General features: G+C 36.9%; 1 protein-coding gene across 1 annotated transcript in view; it reads right to left on the bottom strand.

Annotated features, from left to right (window-relative positions):
• The window catches only part of bnc2 (basonuclin 2), a 129,788-nt gene that overhangs the window by 53,790 nt on the left and 56,111 nt on the right, over positions 1–19,887 (bottom strand). The window contains 2 exon segments of the mRNA XM_051705010.1: positions 10,853–11,088; positions 17,770–17,872. Coding sequence (XP_051560970.1) covers positions 10,853–11,088; positions 17,770–17,872 — 339 coding nt within the window.

The raw sequence follows: 19,887 nt of genomic DNA on the forward strand, positions 1-19,887 counted from the left end.
TGTCTGTCCACTGGATTAACTGTCAACAGACTCTAGAATTATCTCTCATTAACAGCCAGAAGTAAGGCCAGAAGCACTATAATCTGAATTGTTATAATATATAAATGTAGTAAATGTGACTTTGACTTGAAAAAATGCTCTATGTGCACTGTAGCAGTTCAGGACACCGCAAACACAGAGATGTACTGTACCAAAACACAATAATGTACTTCATTGGAGAAAATACAGGGGTACAGAAAACAATAGGGGTCAAGAGCTGGTGATTTTTAGTAAGTTACTGTACATGTGATATGATGGATAGAAAAAAAGAAAATCACACTCTGAAGAAACGGGATATTGGTTCTTTATTTTGCATTTTCATTAAGGCATGCCGTAAATAACATATTCATTAAGGGAAACCTGCAACAACTAACAAGACTCATTATTTTGCACACATACAGTTAAAGACATATCACTCGGTATGGTTATGTTAGTAGATGCACTATTAAGTTTGCACATTGTGACGAGGAGTAGGGCGTGGCCGGGCTGTGAGGGTGCACTAGTGTAACGGGTAAGGATGGGCAAGGAGGAGGCGGAAACCGGCAGAACAGTCATCATAACTTTAATGACATAAAAGAACTGGAACATAACATAAAACACATAGACGCGCGCACAGACAGCGGCTGCGTGTGTCTCTCTCTCTCTCGAACTGGTGCCCCTGGCTCATCTTTATCCCCCTCCCGACTGATTAGGTGACTCAGCGCCAGCCGTGCACCCTCACGGCCCGGCCATGCCCTCCTCCTCATCCCACACATGTTTTCATAAAAGTAATTGTTTAGTAAATCAGGGCAATGGTGTGCTAGGTGAGAAGAGAGAGAGCGAGAGAGAGATGCAGCTGTCATGAAGTGATATGAAGGGCTGCAGAGGGGACCGTGACGTGACCTGAATGAGCTCACTGCTCTTGCTTCTGTACAGAGGATCAATGACAGGGGTCCAGCAGGCACTGCCCAGACTCTGGGCTTACTAATGAAGGCCAGATCCAAAGCATGACTGCGTGACGCTGCTAGGGACCAGCGCTCTCTCAAACTCTGAGACACACACTCTGCAGGGACATGCCTGGACTGACCACACATTCTCTTGCACATAAGCTCCCTTAAAGGTACAAACAGTCTTGAAGCACTGAAACTTCTTTATACAAAATATATATATACTGTATGAACACTGTTTGATACATAATTATTATGAAAATATCAGATATTAAGGTATTAATCTGTTTTATATATATATATATATATATATTATTATAATAGTCATATTATCATTGTTGTAATATACTATGGTAAGTTATTACGCACTATGTGTGCAGCTGTTCCTCAGAGCAAAGAAGATTATTCAAGAAATGGAAGTGTAAGTTGTATTTCTATCAGGAAGTCTTGTGGTAGCTTCTGTAATGTCATTCTTTCATTCATGAATTCATTTAACCAATTACAGCACAGCTTTTGCTTTAACCTAATGCAACACTGCATACACATGCGTGGACATTGTATTTTGGCTTTGCTATACACAATGCATAATTTAAAATCAATTAAATTGACTGATCTCAGTTCAGAAGGCTCTGTGCTGTCCTTAAAGGGTAAAATGTTTGATGCATGTGATAAAACAACATGGCGCCGAATACAGCAGAATCTGTCTTTGGGACAAACGCCAACAAAACTATTTCTGGTAAGAAACCTCATTAAGTTTTTACATTGAAACCTGTCTGAGTCAAAAGATTAGAGTCTCTAGTTCCATCTGATATGCCATTTTGAAAATTTGAGTGATTTATTGTGAAACGCCACGCTGATAAACACAATGTAAATTTTGTGTACTTAAGCGCTATTTTACATTAGAAATCCAGTATATTTACTGCATTTTCACATAATCAATGTATTCATGCAAAAGCTGAAAAATGTTGCTTTCAGAGGCTTTATATGGAGTTAGGATGAAAATAAGGTGCATTTCAAACTGTTCTGAGACCAGTGCAGACAGACAGCACACTGGAGGTTAAGTCATTCACTACATAGGGAGCAAGGGAGCATCCTAGTGTCGTGTGGTGGACTTTTGAAATGAGGAGGCAGAGTGGCATCTTTTCCCAAGTCCAATATAAATTCCTATTTCAGTTCCAGTTGACATTTAAATAGTTTTCAGGTTAAACCCATACAAATGTGAAATTTATCACAACATATGATATGAAAAAGTAGGCCTGCATAAAAATATATCATATAAAAAGTCACATATTTTCCTTATAAATGCAAAAACACAATAACAAAATACTAAAAATGTCTGTTGTTCTATATGTAACATATTTTCTTTAAATAAGTTTATTATCATCAAATTTGAACAGGCTATGTACATATAAGCCCCCAAAAATAATATTGTTATTGTTAATTGCCATATTTCAGATTTCTGTATGGGAAGGCAAATTAAATACTTATTTTTGTAGGTTGATATTAACACTACTTATTAAATCAAGACAAATCAAAGACTCATCAGGTGTATGCATTGTAATATAATTATTATTTTAATTATATACCTACAAGAATACAGCAACAAGCATATTTCATGAGTATTATTTTTATAGTTGTCTTATTTTTGGATCATCCGTCATCTACTTCTTGGTAAACAACAGAGGATTTGTGATAGCACATTTCTATTGTCAAATAAAAAGCATGTCACTCACATATAGTACTATTTCAGATTTCAAGTCATTTTAAGTTCATATTGATTTGGAAGTGACCAAAAGTGCGGTTGTCTGTGTCAGCTGTTTTCTATGCAAATAGTTTCTCCACGGACATCAGTTCGTCCCATTCATAGCACTCTCCGGAGCGTATTGAACGGATCAGCGCTAATTGGAATCAATGTCTCCCCTCACGTGACTTTTCATCTATATTCGGCGGTTCCACACACATTCACGCCACGCTTTATGAGCTCAAATATTGCAATGAGCTGAAGAGAGGCGTGAGAGACGCTTCCTCGCTCTGAAACTTTATCCGCTGGATGTCGCTGTTTGAAAGAGTGACTGCAGAATAATTGGAGCATCCTATATCTCTCTATGCAGTTAAGTGCATTCACTCCTAAAATCTGATCAAAAGTTCAGTTTCAGGCTGCAGATGATGTTTGGATCACTCAACATGTTTGACAGACATGTGACAATGATAATCAGTACATAGATTCAGAATTTATAATGTATCATTTTATTTTAACATGGTTGACAGTGATTGGATGAGGCTGGACATTACTTTGAATCTGAATTAATTATGCTAATTTCTGATTGGTAAAATGCTTCAGTACTGACTATCACTTGTTTGTTTGACTGCACAAAGAGAGAACTTTGAGATTTTGGTGTTAAAATAGAAAAAAACATTGTAACACAGAAAGTTAAATTATTTTGACTCGTGTAGTTTTTTTTTATTTGTGCTCCCAGTACACATTGTTCCAAAGCAGCTTTACAGAAAATCAGCTGTAATGTCTGTAACGTCTCAGAAACATGAATAATCAACACTTCTGAACACATAATAAACTATTTAATAAAAACTAAATCTGACTTTCTATAGCTTGATATTATTTAAAATTTCACAACTTAGTCCCGCTGTCCACATATGTGGACATTAATTTTTAGGAAAAAGTTTTGCTCTTGATTTTTTTACTTGTTTATTAGGTGCTACTAGTTACAAATCAAATAGAGAAATGATTGTAATGTTTCTGTAATCATTGTAAAGTTTGTAACATAAAATAAACACATCTCATTCATGTTCACGCAAATTCATGACCTGGTTGGTCAGCGTGTTTTTGAAGCCGGACAGGGACACCAGTACGCCAACATCCCATACTGGGGACCAGCATTCAAAACACTGTATATGTTGGTAACCAGCATATGTTGCCAGTCTGCCAGTTTGTGTCATCACACTGGCAATTCCAAAATAATTACGAAATAACTGCTAGTTTAGTTTTTCTGTTTTTTCAACGAGGGATGAATTTTGGCACTGAGAAAAAATGAGTACAATTACATAAACTGCCTTGAACAAAAAGTGGATAATGATTAATGACAGTGAGCAGAAATCAGCACAACTGTGATAAAAATATGATCTTGTAAATAATCTGAACGGTATTGTGGAACTAATTCTCAAAGACATCCTGCCTGGCATGTGCTTTGTTAACTGATGCATGATGCACTGTTTATTACAGGCTTATAGAAACTAGAGCAGCAAACAGCTCATAAATGGCTTTGTTTTAGTGGTGTGATTAGAGAAAAGGAAAGTAAAGATGATTGTGATAACTAAAGCTTGACTTCTCTGCAGCTGGACACATTTTTGGGTGGGTCGGAAGATGCTTTAGGCAGGGGGTTGAAGGGGAGATCGGGTGAAATCACCTCGATTCAGTGCAGCGAACCTTTGATGTGCCTGAAGCTGACTCGGCTAGCCCAGAGCAAAGCATATGCCTTAAAAACTCAAATCCAGCTTGACGTCCTAAAATCATAACCATATGCAAGAATTCCACCTTTAGAAACACTGTGGCTCCACACAGCCTGTGGACAATGCGTTTGCCAGCGATAACAAAGAGCAGGTTAGATGGCGGGGGGAGTCTGAGGAGGTGATGGAGGTAAAGGGATGGGCCATGGCACAGGGGGGAGGGTGTCGGGGGTTCAAAAGAGGCTTGGCTGAGGATATTTTCCAAAATTTCTGTACAGAGCTTGACTACCTAAAATGGAAGTTTCTCAGGAGTGAGTGGAGGTCAGAGAGGTAGAGCAAGAAAAAACGAGTGAGACTGAGAGGTTTGAATTAAACTGGCGAAAGCATTTTTTAACATTTATGTAATAGTGTAATTTGTAATTCTTGTTTGTTTGATGTTAGATGCAGTGAAAAACACAGGCCTTGAATTACTAAAAGGTTTGAGTGTATAGTGCACAGACATATACACATGTGCAAACTTGATAGCACAGGCAAAAAAAAAAAAAAAAAATGCCCAAGCTGATCTACTGAGGATTGCATCTTTCAGATGTGCAAAATAGAGCATCTTGTCAGTTTAGCATTTTCCCCTTGATGAATATGTAATTCAGTGTGTGCCTCCATTAAAGTGCAAAATAAAGGCAGTTGTCAATGCAAATAGATTAAATAGCACCTGTAAAGTGATCCACTGAAAGGCAAAAGACATTCCTATATGTTCCTGTTTAAATCTGTGGTGTTGGCTTAAACATGTAAACAATACCACATTTTCCTCTTCATGATTTGTGAGCTCAGGTGATAGGTTCTTTGTAGTATTGAGTATTGTACCAGGGCAATCGGACCAACTGCTCATTGCAAACACAGTAGTTGACTTTCACTAATTATGAGGGGTATGCTGATATCATATATGCACAATTATTCTTAGAGAATCATATTGAGTGCATGTTTTTTGATTGCACAAGCAAATTAGTACCATGTATTGGGTATCTTCTTAAATCAGAACCACAGTGTTTTGCTTTCACACAATTCACAAAATGTGCCTTCTGTTTCAATGTTTCTAACACGTGATACTGAAAGTTGTAATAATGCGAATATGATTACTTTTGTATGTTATTTTGTTATGTACTTAGTGCTTGAGTAAAAATGAACTCATGGCATTGAGGTGCTACTGTGTGATTGGTTTTTGTCTGTGTAATGACCGTCAAGCAGCTTGTGGTTGCTGTTTTCTGGGGTCTGTTACCTCCTCTCTTAATGAAATCATGTCTTATGGCCAGAGGACATCCTTCTTTAAATATATCAGGAAGGTAGCATATTGTGCCTCTGTAAAGCACGATGGGTTATGCCCTCAACAAATTCCTTTGAGCTATGCAAGATGTGCCAGGCATACTGCACCCAGATGTCAGGCTTATTTGAATAAAATAGGCTCATTGTGCAGACACCCTGGTCTGTCCTGGGTAAATGAATGCTGCGTGTAGAAGGAACGGGGAGAGAAGGGGACGGGGGAAAGGTAGTTAGCTTATCATAGCAGCTTCATCTGGCTCTCCTGGAATCTGTGTCAGTCAGAGAAACTGCAGTACATAAAAGAACGAAAGGAAGCCAGCAGAAGCTGAATGTTCTACAAGGACAAGAACATTACTGGGAATGTCGCTCAGCCTGAGGCAAATCCACAAGTTGGCCGCCATGGCCCCTTCCTCCACTTTCCCTACTCCTCCTCCTCACTCCCTCCTTCCAAAAAACAAGAGACAGCCCAGACTGATCGGAATTCCATCTGTTGGGGAGCAGCCAAGTGACAGTGGAGAAATACAGGCATCTGGTCTCCATTTCTGTCAGGCTGGTGTTCCAGCTTACATTTTACAGCTGGGAGAGGATGAGGGAGAGGAGAAGGTGCTGGCAAGGGACTCGAGAGAGGGGGTGTGCTGGCACTCTCAGGTCTCTCATCCATTTTTCACACAACACCCTGCATCCTACCAGAAGATGTAGAGAGATTCTTATTTTGCTGTGACCATAAAGCCTAAAGAAGCCGTTTTAGCACACACTCACACACAAGCTGAAAGGCCATAATAACAGCACTCAGTTATCAGCAGACAAGACTCTGACAACAGATCAGAAAAAGCAAAAGAACAAAGGAGCATGTGAAGCCGGCAGGCAGCCAAAACACGCTCAAGCACACGCACATGTGCATGCTCTTCTACTCACTGACGTGCACAGAACGGGGGCAGAAGGGGCCCATGCCCCTTTCAATCACAAATCAAAAGGTGCCCTTTTGGTCATCCAGAAAAAGGGGAAAAATTTTAATAATTAAATTAAATCTCACAATAACAGTAATAATGTGTTATTATGAGATTTCTTTGTAATCGCGGGCATATTAAAGAAAATTATGCGGGGGTGCCTTTAAGAGCGCGCTACAGCAGATCGGGGGCGAATTCAAATCGCAAGTGATCCTCCCTATGCCCTATACTCACTCCAAACTGCAGAGCCCTTGAAGTGGGTACTCTAAAGGAAACATGGCATTACTGTATGAATGTACCCTTCGCTATCAGTCTTGTGGAAGGGCCCTCTGAGAAAAGATTCATTTTCTCACTTTCGTTTTGAACGAGCTATCGAGTGGCGTCGCCTCCCGCAGCAGTGCCCTTCAAGGAAGCAATAAATGCCATTTTGAATTCATCCTGGAACATTGAAGTGCCATTACCACAGATGAGTAACAGGTCAGATAAAAAGTCCACTCCATGTATTGTGTTGTAAGTTCATCAAAAGAATAATACTCGACTGCTACCGCATTTCCTACATCGCATACCACTAGTGTAGACAGATTTATTCATTATAATGGGAGCGGCCGCTTTCACTGATACAAATTCAATTATTTTATCTTTTATAGAATATTGACATAAATGTATTTTTTATTTTTTTATTTTGTCTCATGCAAAGTCATGGTGCCATGGGGAATGGCTCACATGCCATATGAGGTTATCTGTAATAATGATCATGTGTTTATTTGGATATGTCCACACATGTGCATATATCCAAACACTCAGCCTCATGTGTTCACACAGCTCCTCCAGATGTCCAATAACAAGGTGTTAAGTGGAGGAAAAGTTGCCTAATTTTGTAAAAGAAAAAGATGGAGAGAGAGAGATAAAGTGATAAAAGAAAAGTGTGTGTGTGTGTGTGTGTGTTTTGCATTTCTGACTTATTAGTGGTGATGTACTGTATGCTATAAGGGGAAGTATGCTATCTAGGAGAAAATCAACAGTAGATCGGAGGGAAGCAGGGAGAGCACACAGCAGAAGAGATTATTCATAAAGCATGCATTTGAACAATTGACCCATGAACACTTTCACCCAATAAATTAAAGAACACCACAAATCATCTCACTGCTCTGCCACTGTGGCACTGCACATGAATGACTGCCACACTGGGATTCTAAATACAATTATTATTTACTTTATAAACATTTTTAATTATTTCTTTTTATACACAATTTACAATCATATTTTTATCAAACTGCACAATGATGACTCTATAAATATTACAGTTTCATTTTCTGTTAAAGCTGCTTTTGAAACGAAGTGTGAACAGCACTATACTAAACACTCAAAACTGACTTTCCAGCTGACTGTTAAACTGTCACACTCATATAACAAAAAATAAATAAATAAAATAATCATTCTGCATTTTGCTCCTAAATATTAGTTTGCTATAAAATATAAATTCAAATATAAGCACCCTGTAAAAAAAATAAAAAAATAATCATTTGTTCAGAAATATAATAAATGTTGGCACAAAGCAATGTTTGAAAATATTTGTCCCAATATAGAAAATAATAATAATAATAATAATAATATTTAACCAATTATGTACTTTTTGCCACTTAACTAAAAAGGTTTTATTCAGTTCTTAATCAACTTTTTAAATTCAGCACAAAAATCTAAATTTGCCAACTGTGGACGGGTTGAATCTAATGAGTATGAACAAGAGGAAAGGTGTATTGCAAAATTCTTTACAGACTCTTAAATAAAGCCAAAAGTCTCTTAAAAAAACTTCTCAGCAAAGGTGACTTTTGTAATATTGCAGTGCTACAGTTGTTTTTTTTTTTTTTTTTTTTTTTTTGTCATGTGATCGATTTCCACAAAACACATATACAGATAACATGTATGTACTTTCTTTTAATTGAGCTATTCCAACCCCCACATCTGTTTAAAAAGTTGTGTTTAAAGAAATACAAATATGTCATAATTTTGATTACATATTATTTAAATAATGTACATTATTATCATAATTATATTAATATTTTCTGATATATTGACATAATTGATATTCTATTATTGCTATTATTAATTTATTTGTCACCACAACTTAAATGTGTTTATTTAAAACTTTTTTTTTAAGTCAACTAGAAATTTTAGATGAGCCAGTCACAATTTTTATTTTATTTTATATATATATATAAATTGAAGAGACCTGTTTTTTTTCATACAATTACTGTCAGCCAGATGACTGGTTTGTAAAAAAAAAAAAATTTTTAATTTAATACAATTTGATTACATTTAGAGAAATTACATCTGATCAGTAATAAACATGTCCTGAAAGTACATCCAAACACAGACACGCACGCTAATAAGCACACGCATACATAAACACAAATCTCATTCTTTCTCTCTTCCACACCTCTTTCTTGTCTTTTACACATGAAATATTTATGAGTGCAGAATTAAGATTCTTGCGCACATGCTCCTGCTGGCACCTTCCGTGGGTTGTGACATCATGTGTCAAGGCTCTGATTAACAGTGCTCAACACTCTGCTGCTAGACTGACAGACAGATGAGGCTGAGGGGCGTGCAAGCAGGTAAATAACAAGAAAACAGCTGCAAAAGGGAACAGAGAGCCATGAAATGGGAGAGAAGGAGGGAGAGAGAGAAAGAGAAAAGATGAAGAAGGAGGAAAGCTAGAGCATTCATAGGTGTGTTTGCTAGTGTTATGTTCTTAATTTAGTTATCTTAGGGATGCTGGGTAGAGATCAGGAATCAAATCAAATCCCTTTATTGTCACACAGCCATATACACAAGTGCAACAGTGTGTGAAATTCTTGGGTGCAGTTCTGAGCAACATAGCAGTCGTGACAGTGATGAGACATATACCAATCTACAATAAACATCAACGGGACGGGAGAATTGCAAGATTATATGCGATTATTTTTTTAAGATAAGATAGAAGTTATGTTCTTCATTTGTTGAAGTTCTACGTATGGAATTGTAATATTTTATGGAAGTTCTATTATAATTTTGCATGAAACAATACTGAATATTTCGCCCCATTTACTTCAGTAAACATTGTCAGTATACTAAAGTGGTTGGAGTGGATGTCAAGATCTGATTTGACATTTAGAAATTCAGTTGTCCTGTAATGGACAATGGCCAGTATTTATTCAACACTAAATGATATCAGAGTAATATCACATACACATTTTCAAAACTGATCATAATATCAGTGCTTAAAGTCTGATATTGAGTTTAAACCCACTTAACATCAGGAACAATATTACACCCAAAACACGATAACCAAGTACCCTTACTTGACGGCAAACTGACAAAAATGTTGGACCCTGCAAAGAGAAATTATTCAATTTACACATTCCAGACTCCTTCATATGCAGTATGTTGTCATGTCATTTTTAATATCTGGGGGATTTTCCGATAAGCAATCAAGGGTAAAGCAGCGAGAAACACAAACAGACATTCCATACCAAACAATTGGAACTGTAAAAACTGCAGCCTTGCACAATTCCTTCCAGTCAAATGATGAGAGAAAGAGTGTGAGAGAGGGAGAGATTTACTCACAGAAGCCATTTCCTCGTACAAGGCCTCAAAACCGCCTTCAGGCTCAGCATGCTGTTCTACTTAGGCATGGCCTCCAAACCAAAGCCATATACCTCGCTCTGCTATTGGCGTTGGACACACAAGGCTAACCACAAGCACATGTTCAGTTGCTCTTAACTAATTCATACAGGAACACTTTGGTTTTGTTGTGAACCCAAAAGCCCAGTCCCTTTGATTAAGAAATGTGTCTGATTCCAATTAAAAGAGCAAGATGGAGGGAATGCATTATAGTAGTTCAGGGCTGCAGCCACAGCAGTTTGCTCATCTCAGAATGAAAAGGGAAAATTATTGAAAATGAATAAATAGAAAAAGATCAACTAAGTCAAATGAACAGGACTGGAAAAGACATTGTTGTGCGTTTGTTTTATTTATGGCGTTTAATATTTTTGTTTAGATATGTATTGTTTGCCTGATTTAGTACATAATGTACATACATAATGAGTGACTGTCTTGCAGTTTGTTTGTTTTTTGCACACATGTAGAATCTGCATCAGAGTGTTTTTTATGTTTTTAATTTACCTGTAGTATGTAGCCTCTAACATAGTCTCTGAGTGTCCAACCCAGGCCATGGAGGATGTGTAGAACCTCTTCCTGTTTGAGGACGCTGAACAGACGGTCCAGCAGGATCTTCAACCTCACAGGTACCGCCTGGGTCCCATATAGCATCAGACTGCTGATGTCAAATACCACATTGGACTGCACAATCTCCACCTGTGTCGGGTGGTACAGATGCTGTGTGCTCAGCTTGTCTAGAGCTATAATCACAAAAACAATAACATACCATTTTAAATTACTTCACTTAACATCAATTATCATATCAAATGTTTAAGAGATTAAAATGCTCCACTTATTTTATGATATACAGTATATATACTAACCAAACCATTTCAAACTCTTTAATAAGAGCAGTTCTATTCAAATATGTGGTTATACTCAGCATTACACTTTTAATGTGACTGTATTTCCATTAGAAAGCGCTGAGAAATACAAATGAACAACATGTATTTAATGTGTAATTATTTTGTGGAGCTCTTTGTACATTGTAATTGTTTATTAATAACTATTGTAATAAGTTGTATAATAACATGTAAGTTGTTAAAGGTGCAATCAGTAATTTTTCATGTGTGTCGTCTCGTCTTGGATTTATACTGACACCTAGTGGTGTGGATGCAGCATGATTCAAAATCAATAGTTTTCAGTTTCAGATGGCGTTGTAGAAATTCACCATTCACAATCAGCCATGATTAATCCAAGAGTGAAAGTGTCCAATAACAAGCCGGTTACTGAGATGAAGCGAGTATTTGCATGATCATGACATCCTAACACGCCGGCCCCATGAGGAGATCCTCTCTTTTATAAGGTTTCTAATATGAGACTTCTCGTGTGAAAGGACATGATTTTATATAAAAATAAAATAAATAAAAAAATAAATAAAATAAATAAAAAATTCATAAGTAAAAAACATTTTAATGAGGAAAGAATACTTAAAATATGTATATATAAAGGATATACAGTATATGTGAGTGGTTTGAGATCACGATCACAGTCATAACTCTTTTTTTAGGCTTAAATCTCTAACACAAAGCTGATAAAAAGTCAAATTTCACAGAAAAAGTAAGATACATCTGTGGTTCTCAGATTTTACACTTGACATCAAGTGGCGACCCAACATAGTAAACAATGTAACATGTATTTAATGTAGCCTGAGTCACATTTTCTTTTTCTTGCATTGTTTTATTTTTCAAATAAAAGCGCATGTATCATGTGACATTATTATTATTATTATTATTATTTATTTTTTATTTTTTTGTGGATGTCAACAACAGGAAGTTTTCTCTCCCCCCTTTTAAAAGTTGATGAGCCTATTTATTTACATGATCCTATTTGATATATTTTCCAGTTTATTTCCTAATATAAAACATCATTCAAACAAAACAAAACTTTGTCCATAATTAACACATGAGACCATCTTGGAGGTCCAGACCTGCCCTTATATATAAAAACATGGATAAATAATCCAATTTATAAATGGACAAATAAATAGACACATTTAAATGTGTTTCTTTAATTCAAGTTTAAAAATGCAATTACATGTAACAATAAAATTGTGCATTAATAAGTCGAAAATGTATTCATATTGTACAAGTTGTCTATTTCGTATGATTTTGTACGATTTCATCACGTGCAAATGTCCGGATGTCTAATGCGGAAGTAAGCGCGGGTTCCGCGCACGAGGACATGCTTATTAATATTTTGCCCTTACCCAAACATCTGATCTAAACTTAACCAATCAGCAGAGTGTGTAAACATGACAGGAAGCTGTTGTGTGTGACAGAAGCAAGTGATTGTCACGTATTAGATGGAAACCATGTTCAGCGACGTCACTGGCTGTAGTGAAAGTCGTAGGAATTCAAACGAATGCAGTCGTACGAATCCTGATGATTTCGCCGTGAGAGTGTGTAGCCAGCTGAGATAAATGTTAGCGCTTTAAATAGAAGTCTACTGCTGTGTATAGCTCCTGGTCTTTAATTTAAACAGTATTATTTGAACTCTGTCCACACGCATGATTCTTCAGTTCAAACATCATGTTTAACATCTTTAAATGAATCAAACGCACATATATTAACAATTCTATGAACATATGGTGGTGACATTAATATAAGTGTCTGCTTTTCTCTCGCTTTCACTGTCTGTGTGACACCTGTTTATTCTCCTCAGTCAGATTTTTGTCCTGACTTAGTTCGTGCCTGACAGCAGGACATAATAAAAAATGAAGAAGTACTTGACAGAATGGCTGCCAACACTACAGTCAAAATGAGAGATGTATGGCAGAGAGGGGTGAAGAGAAGAGTGGGAGAGGGAGGACAGCGGCTGACAGTTCAGAGTGAAATTAAAACTTGTCAAAGGGCCCCTGTGACGGTCCCTTTAGGGCACTCTCTCTTCCTTTTATCCCAGCCCAACAGGTGTTTTCTTTTTTCTGTCTGTTTCTCCCTATATCTTTTCTTCTTTAACTCTATCCTTTTAAACTGTCATGTCTTTCATTTGATATTTATTTTTGATATTCATTTGATATTTTGTGATATTAGTATGATCCGTGTGAATTGTAGTGCAGAAATGTGCACAGCAGTGTGAGAGAACGGGGATATGTTAGTCAGAGCATATTGACTGGATAAAGAGCCGTAACTTCATTGGACTCTGATGAGAAAGAACAGAGAGAGAGAGAGAGAGAGAGAGAGTGGCATAATTTCAAACATATTTTGAAAATATATTTTAATACGATTTTTCAAAAGAGAAAAAACATATTTCTGTTTAAAAGTTTAGCAAAAATTACTGACAGCACTTCAGTACTCCTCCGTGGAAGGTTGATGATCTTCAAGTGAACGAGCGCTTTAAGACTGCAGCATGCACTGAAAGTTAAAAGTTTAATTAAGGTTTTACTAGTGCTGTCCTGATAACACTTGGAGACAGAGTATCAATACTTCTTTTCTGTACTCGTCGATACAATACCTGTTTTGTATGATTTTTTTGTAATGTTGCAGTTTTCAGATATAATACTGTGAAATAGATGATTTGAGGAAACATTAATCAAAAATCACAGACTTTATTGGTTTCAGCAAATGTAATTCAAAAGACATTTTCATAAAAATAAAAAAAACCACAGTAAGTCATTTATAGCTCTCACAATGTCCATTTTTTATTTATTCTTTTACATTTCACAAAAAAAAAAAAAACTGTAACACTTCACAATAAGATTCTATTTGTTTACATTAGTTAACAATATTAGTTACAATGAACAATCCTTATTAAGCATTTAATAATCTTTAATGCTAATTTCAACATATAATACATTTTTTAATCAAATGTTGTGTTAACATTAGTTAATGCACGATGAACTAACATGAATTAACAATGATCAAATGTATTTTTATTAACTAACATTAACAAAAATTAATTAATGCTGTAAAAAATATATTGTTCATTGTTTGTTCATGATACCTAATGCATTAACTAATGATAACGAATGGAACCTTATTATGAAGTGTTATGAAAAAAACATATAATAATAACCAATATGTAAAGGCTGTCAATCAATCAGGATTCTTCAGCAAAGGGGCGTGTTTTCATGAACACAAGCATCTCTGCATATTAACATGTAGGGCCTTTGGTTTTATTTTTCATTCCAAATTCTAGTTTTATTTTATATGTTTTTTATATCCTGTTTTCCATTTTATTTTATTTTTTTTAATTCTGTATTTGACCGTTTAATTCAATCATCAGAAAGGTGTAAAGAGGGCCGTCCTTTGAGTGTTGAAACCGGTGCAGTCCCACCAGGCGCTTCGCCGAGACTCCACAGCGATCGCTACCGATTAACTAAAATTATCTTAATTCTGAACGATGAAGGTTGTCTCTTTTGAGCCTCTGCTTTAGCATTAGCAAACTCAACATGTTTATTGCCTTGTGGAGTTTTAAGGGGATCAAATCAGTTTTAATAATAGTTCCACCTTACGAAACTTTTGCTCTGCTGTCACTGTCACCTGATTCAAAGAAATTCCACAAGAGACACACAAGAGACATTTTCTTACACATGACGAGTTGCAGGCTAATTGTCTGACATGTTTTTCTGCAACATGATCACATGGGCAGTCAGTTTGCTGTTTCTGAGAGTTCCAGAACTCTAGGATCATACACATTATACTGTCTCACTGACAAGCAGCATCTCCCATCAAACATTTTTGCATCTGCTTGTGCAAGTTTACCTTCCCTTGTGATGAGACCAGAAGCAGCATGGGAGACCTGGGATCAGATCCTGTGTTGAAACCAGGAATTAATGACATTTGCATAATCTGTGACGCGAGCATTTTGAAGGTTGCATTTTTTTAATTATGCATTGCTCTTCACTGTATTAAATCCTGTAGCCGAAAACAACTCGCTTCACGACTCGCTTTTGGTGGATAATACACCCAGAAGATGGAGCTCAAACATGCTGGATTTGCTAATAATTGATAAAACATTTCCACACACACACACACACAAAAACACACATACACACTCACACTCACACCCACACACACACACACACACACACACACACACACACACACACACTCACACACACACTCACACTCACATCAACACACACACACGCACACTCACACTCACAGCCACACCCACACCCACCCACACACACACACACACTCACACACACCCACACACACACACACACACTCACACACAGACACACACACACACACACACACACACACTCACACCCACACACACACACACACACACACACTCACACACACTCACACACACACTCACACTCAAACACACACACTCACACTCACATCAACACACACACACGCACACTCACACTCACAGCCACACCCACACCCACCCACACACACACACACACACACACACACACACACACATACACACACTCACACTCACACTCACACACACACACACACACACACACACACACACACACACACTCACACTCACACACACACTCACACTCACACCCACACGCACTCACAGTCACACTCACACACTCGCACACGCCCACTCACACTCACACACTCGCACACGCACACTCACACACACACACACTCACACTCACACTCACACACACACACACACACATACACACACTCACACTCACACACACACACACACACACACACACACACTCACACACACACTCACACTCACACCCACACACACTCACAGTCACACTCACACACTCGCACACGCCCACTCACACTCACACATTCGCACACGCACACTCACACTCACACACACACACACTCACACTCACACTCACACACACACACACACACATACACACACTCACACTCACACTCACACACACACACACACACACACACTCACACTCACACACACACTCACACTCACACTCACACACTCGCACACGCCCACTCACACTCACACACTCGCACACGCACACTCACACACACACACACACACTCACACTCACACACACACACACACACATACACACACTCACACTCACACTCACACACACACACACACACACACACACTCACACTCACACACACACTCACACTCACACACACAAATAAGTCGAAAAAAAAAACTATTTACAATAAACAAACAGCAAAAAGCAGTTTTGAAAAATTTGGACTTTGAAAAAAAAAAGATATTTTTATCATTTTAAGGCTTTTGTTCACAATTGATAATAAATGAGAAGTTATATTTAAGATCTGCTAAATCCCTCTCACAATGTCAAGCCACATGAAAACACTGGCATATAGAACTGTCAGTTTAAAAATACAAATAAATGCCATTTCCTTTTTTTTTTTTTTTTTTTTTTTTTAAAGAGAAAATGTATATTCCTCCCTTTTTTATATTAACAATCCATTCAGTGAGAGAAAAATTAGTCCTGCAAATATTGTGAATTTGCACACAATAGCCAGCGCAGCAGCCAGACAAGAAAAGAAAATCAATGTTGCTGTACTAGTTAGTAGACTGTACTAATTTAGGTGCATTTCTCCTCTTAGTTATTGCTCGAATTTTCACAAGCTTGACTGAGCACAAATTTAGATCTTTGTTTGAATGCATTAAATGAAAAACAGATTTCTGATGTATTAACTGGACCACTTTTTTTTTCATTTTTTTTTTTCAGTGTATTTCCCTCCAGGATTTTCTTCCATCCATCTTTCATGTTTTATTTGTTCAGTCCCTGCAGTGAAGCATCCACAAAGAATGATGCTGCAACCACACTTATTCTCTGTAAAGATGGTGTTCTCAGTGTGATGTGATGCGCTGAAATATGCGGCTGTCTGAAATAGTGTGCTTGGCACTGATACCCAAAAGTTCAATTCTGTGTGAGTCTATGAGTCTTGCAATATTTGTAAACAAAGATATGACAAACACAAAACTGTCAAAATGAAAATGTTCTGATTATATTAGTTTTGCGGTGGCTTCTGTTGTGGAGAACAGTCAACAATCACAGCCCACAGTTCCACTTATTCTAACCTCTTTAAAGTCAAATTGAAACTTTATTCTTATTTATATTTATTATATATTGCTATATTTTTTATCTGATGGTGTTTTTCAAGAACTCTGTCTTGGATCTTCTTTAATGGTTTTTAATGTTCACAGAAACATCTCAGCTGAAGACAGGTGTACTCCAATCATGTAATTATTTTAATTGACAATGTTTTTTTATTATAATTTAAATTAATTTAGTAAAAACCATTTTTATTGTTGTTATTATTATTATTATTATTTATTGACACTATAGACTCCTTTGTGTTTGATGAATGGCAAACATTGTCTGTTAAATCCATCCATGGTTAGGGTTAGGTGTAACACATAAAAAAATACAAAAATACACTTTGATTGAAGGTGAAGTGTTTTAAACACATACACATTCACTGACTCACCGTGAGCGACCCATCCATGCTTGCACTGGTCACATGTCCGCAGGTGGATTTTTCCAGGCTGGAAACACTCACATGTGCAGTTTACCAAAGTACAGCGGATGGCCTGCAAATACACAACCAAATAATCATCAGTGAAGTGGATATCTTTATTTGATCAATTAATATAAAAATATCACAGTCGGAAAAATATCTTCTTAATTAGTCTCTGCACTCACTGATTTATTATTTAAATGCACACAAGCAATTAACCATATCATTTATGGCACAGTCTTTCTGTAGCGGGCAGCATTCTTTATGATAACAATTGCAAGATATGTTTTTCACTTAAATATTTTGTAATTAATTAATGTGATAAAGGTTTTAAAATAATGTAGCTATGATGCTGTCGCACTGACTGACACCCCGCTAACAAGCTTCAGCTCAATCTCTCCATATTCACATATTGAGACGATCTCTTCCTTCTTTTCACCTTAAACTCGGCCTGCCTTTGCCCTATTTGAATTTTCCTTGTTTTGACAAAAGATGACATTACTTGATGTGGAGACTGAACCGGAGCTGACCCTAAAAGCTTTTAGCAACGAGGGTTAAGTGTCCCAATAAGACAGCACGTCCGGCAAGACAACACAATGGCATTGTGTGATAAGACATCTCCTTAATCATTCCGAGCCACTGAAAAGACTCCAGGAAGAGAGGAAAGGTGGGGAGGCCGTGCTGCCCATGTTCTCTCGCACCTCTCCTGTCAAGGCCCCTCACAAGATTCATTTAAAAGTGAGATTTCTTTCCACCTTTTGTTTTCCATTGCGTAACTGCATTTTAATGTACAGAGAAAACATCTTCATTTTGTCCTGCTCTGTATGAGTATAATACATGTTACAGAGCATTATATATATATATATATATGTATTTGCTCTTAATAAGAGAACTGCAGAAACATCTACAGTATATTTATATGTGACACATTATAATAGCCTTTGCTTTCAAACGCATGCATGGGCCAGACACCCAACTGTGTTCACTGTGAGCGCTCAGACTGGGTCATGGATTGATCAGTGAAAATTGATTTGTATATCACTGTATTCCATTGTAAACAGTGCAAAAACAAAAACAAACAAACAAACAAAAAAGTCTAATAAGATTTATTTCTTGGCCAGTTATTTTTGTAGCAGAGTTGTGGTGTTACAGAAACAGCAGGCAAACATTACACAAATCAAACCTAATGTCAAAAGTGCCAAAAGTGTGTCAGTACCTAACTCTATCCCTTTTTGATTTACAAACTGCACAGAAAATGATCTTCTAAGAATATCTTAAATGTTTCATGACATGAAAATCATGCAGTGATGTTTAACTTATTATACAATTTTCATGTGAGGAAAAAAGGGATATTAAACAGTTTATTTATAGTTCTCCTTTTTATTAAAATGTAGAAAAGGCCTAAAAAATACCCATGACTCAATCATTTAAACGAGATCTCTATGACATTGGTTTACAAGCAAGGCAGACTCATGGGTATTTGGACAAACATTTACAAAAGAATGATCCCTCTTATATCACAAAAGCCATAAAAATGAGAGAGAAAGTGAAAGACAGAAAATGGAAATATCAAGTGTTTTCAAGTAGGGTCTGATGACTGATGTGATGTGGTTAATGTTGCTTAATTGAACAATTAAGAGCTCAGTGGTGTCAATGCTGTACTTTTTATATATACTCCCTTGGATGAAATATCATGCTGAAATCACAGCTATAGATTATATGACCGGTCCCTTCAGCAGAGACTCTACCGGGTAATAATGCATAATAGTTGGAACAGCAGCTAAAGGTTTCCTCACTCATTAACAGTACATATTTACTGTATATAAATGGCAAATAGAAGTTACATGTAATTTGGTAAATTTGTGTTTTCCAACTTTTTATATGCTATGTACCCCCACAGCTCCATCAGTAAGGCTCAAGTACCCACCAAGCACCAACAGATTTATTAGACTGTTATCAGATGGGAATTCTCCCAGCCATTAAGCTGAAATGTTTTATCGCATATATGTAAAAACCACCCCTGTTACTTAAGGCTGGCATACAGCCTGTGCCATAACAACAGTATGTTCAATCAAAGTTCAGAAAAAA

This window comes from Myxocyprinus asiaticus, chromosome 8 (assembly GCF_019703515.2).
Source record: "Myxocyprinus asiaticus isolate MX2 ecotype Aquarium Trade chromosome 8, UBuf_Myxa_2, whole genome shotgun sequence".
NCBI classification, from domain to species: domain Eukaryota; kingdom Metazoa; phylum Chordata; class Actinopteri; order Cypriniformes; family Catostomidae; genus Myxocyprinus; species Myxocyprinus asiaticus.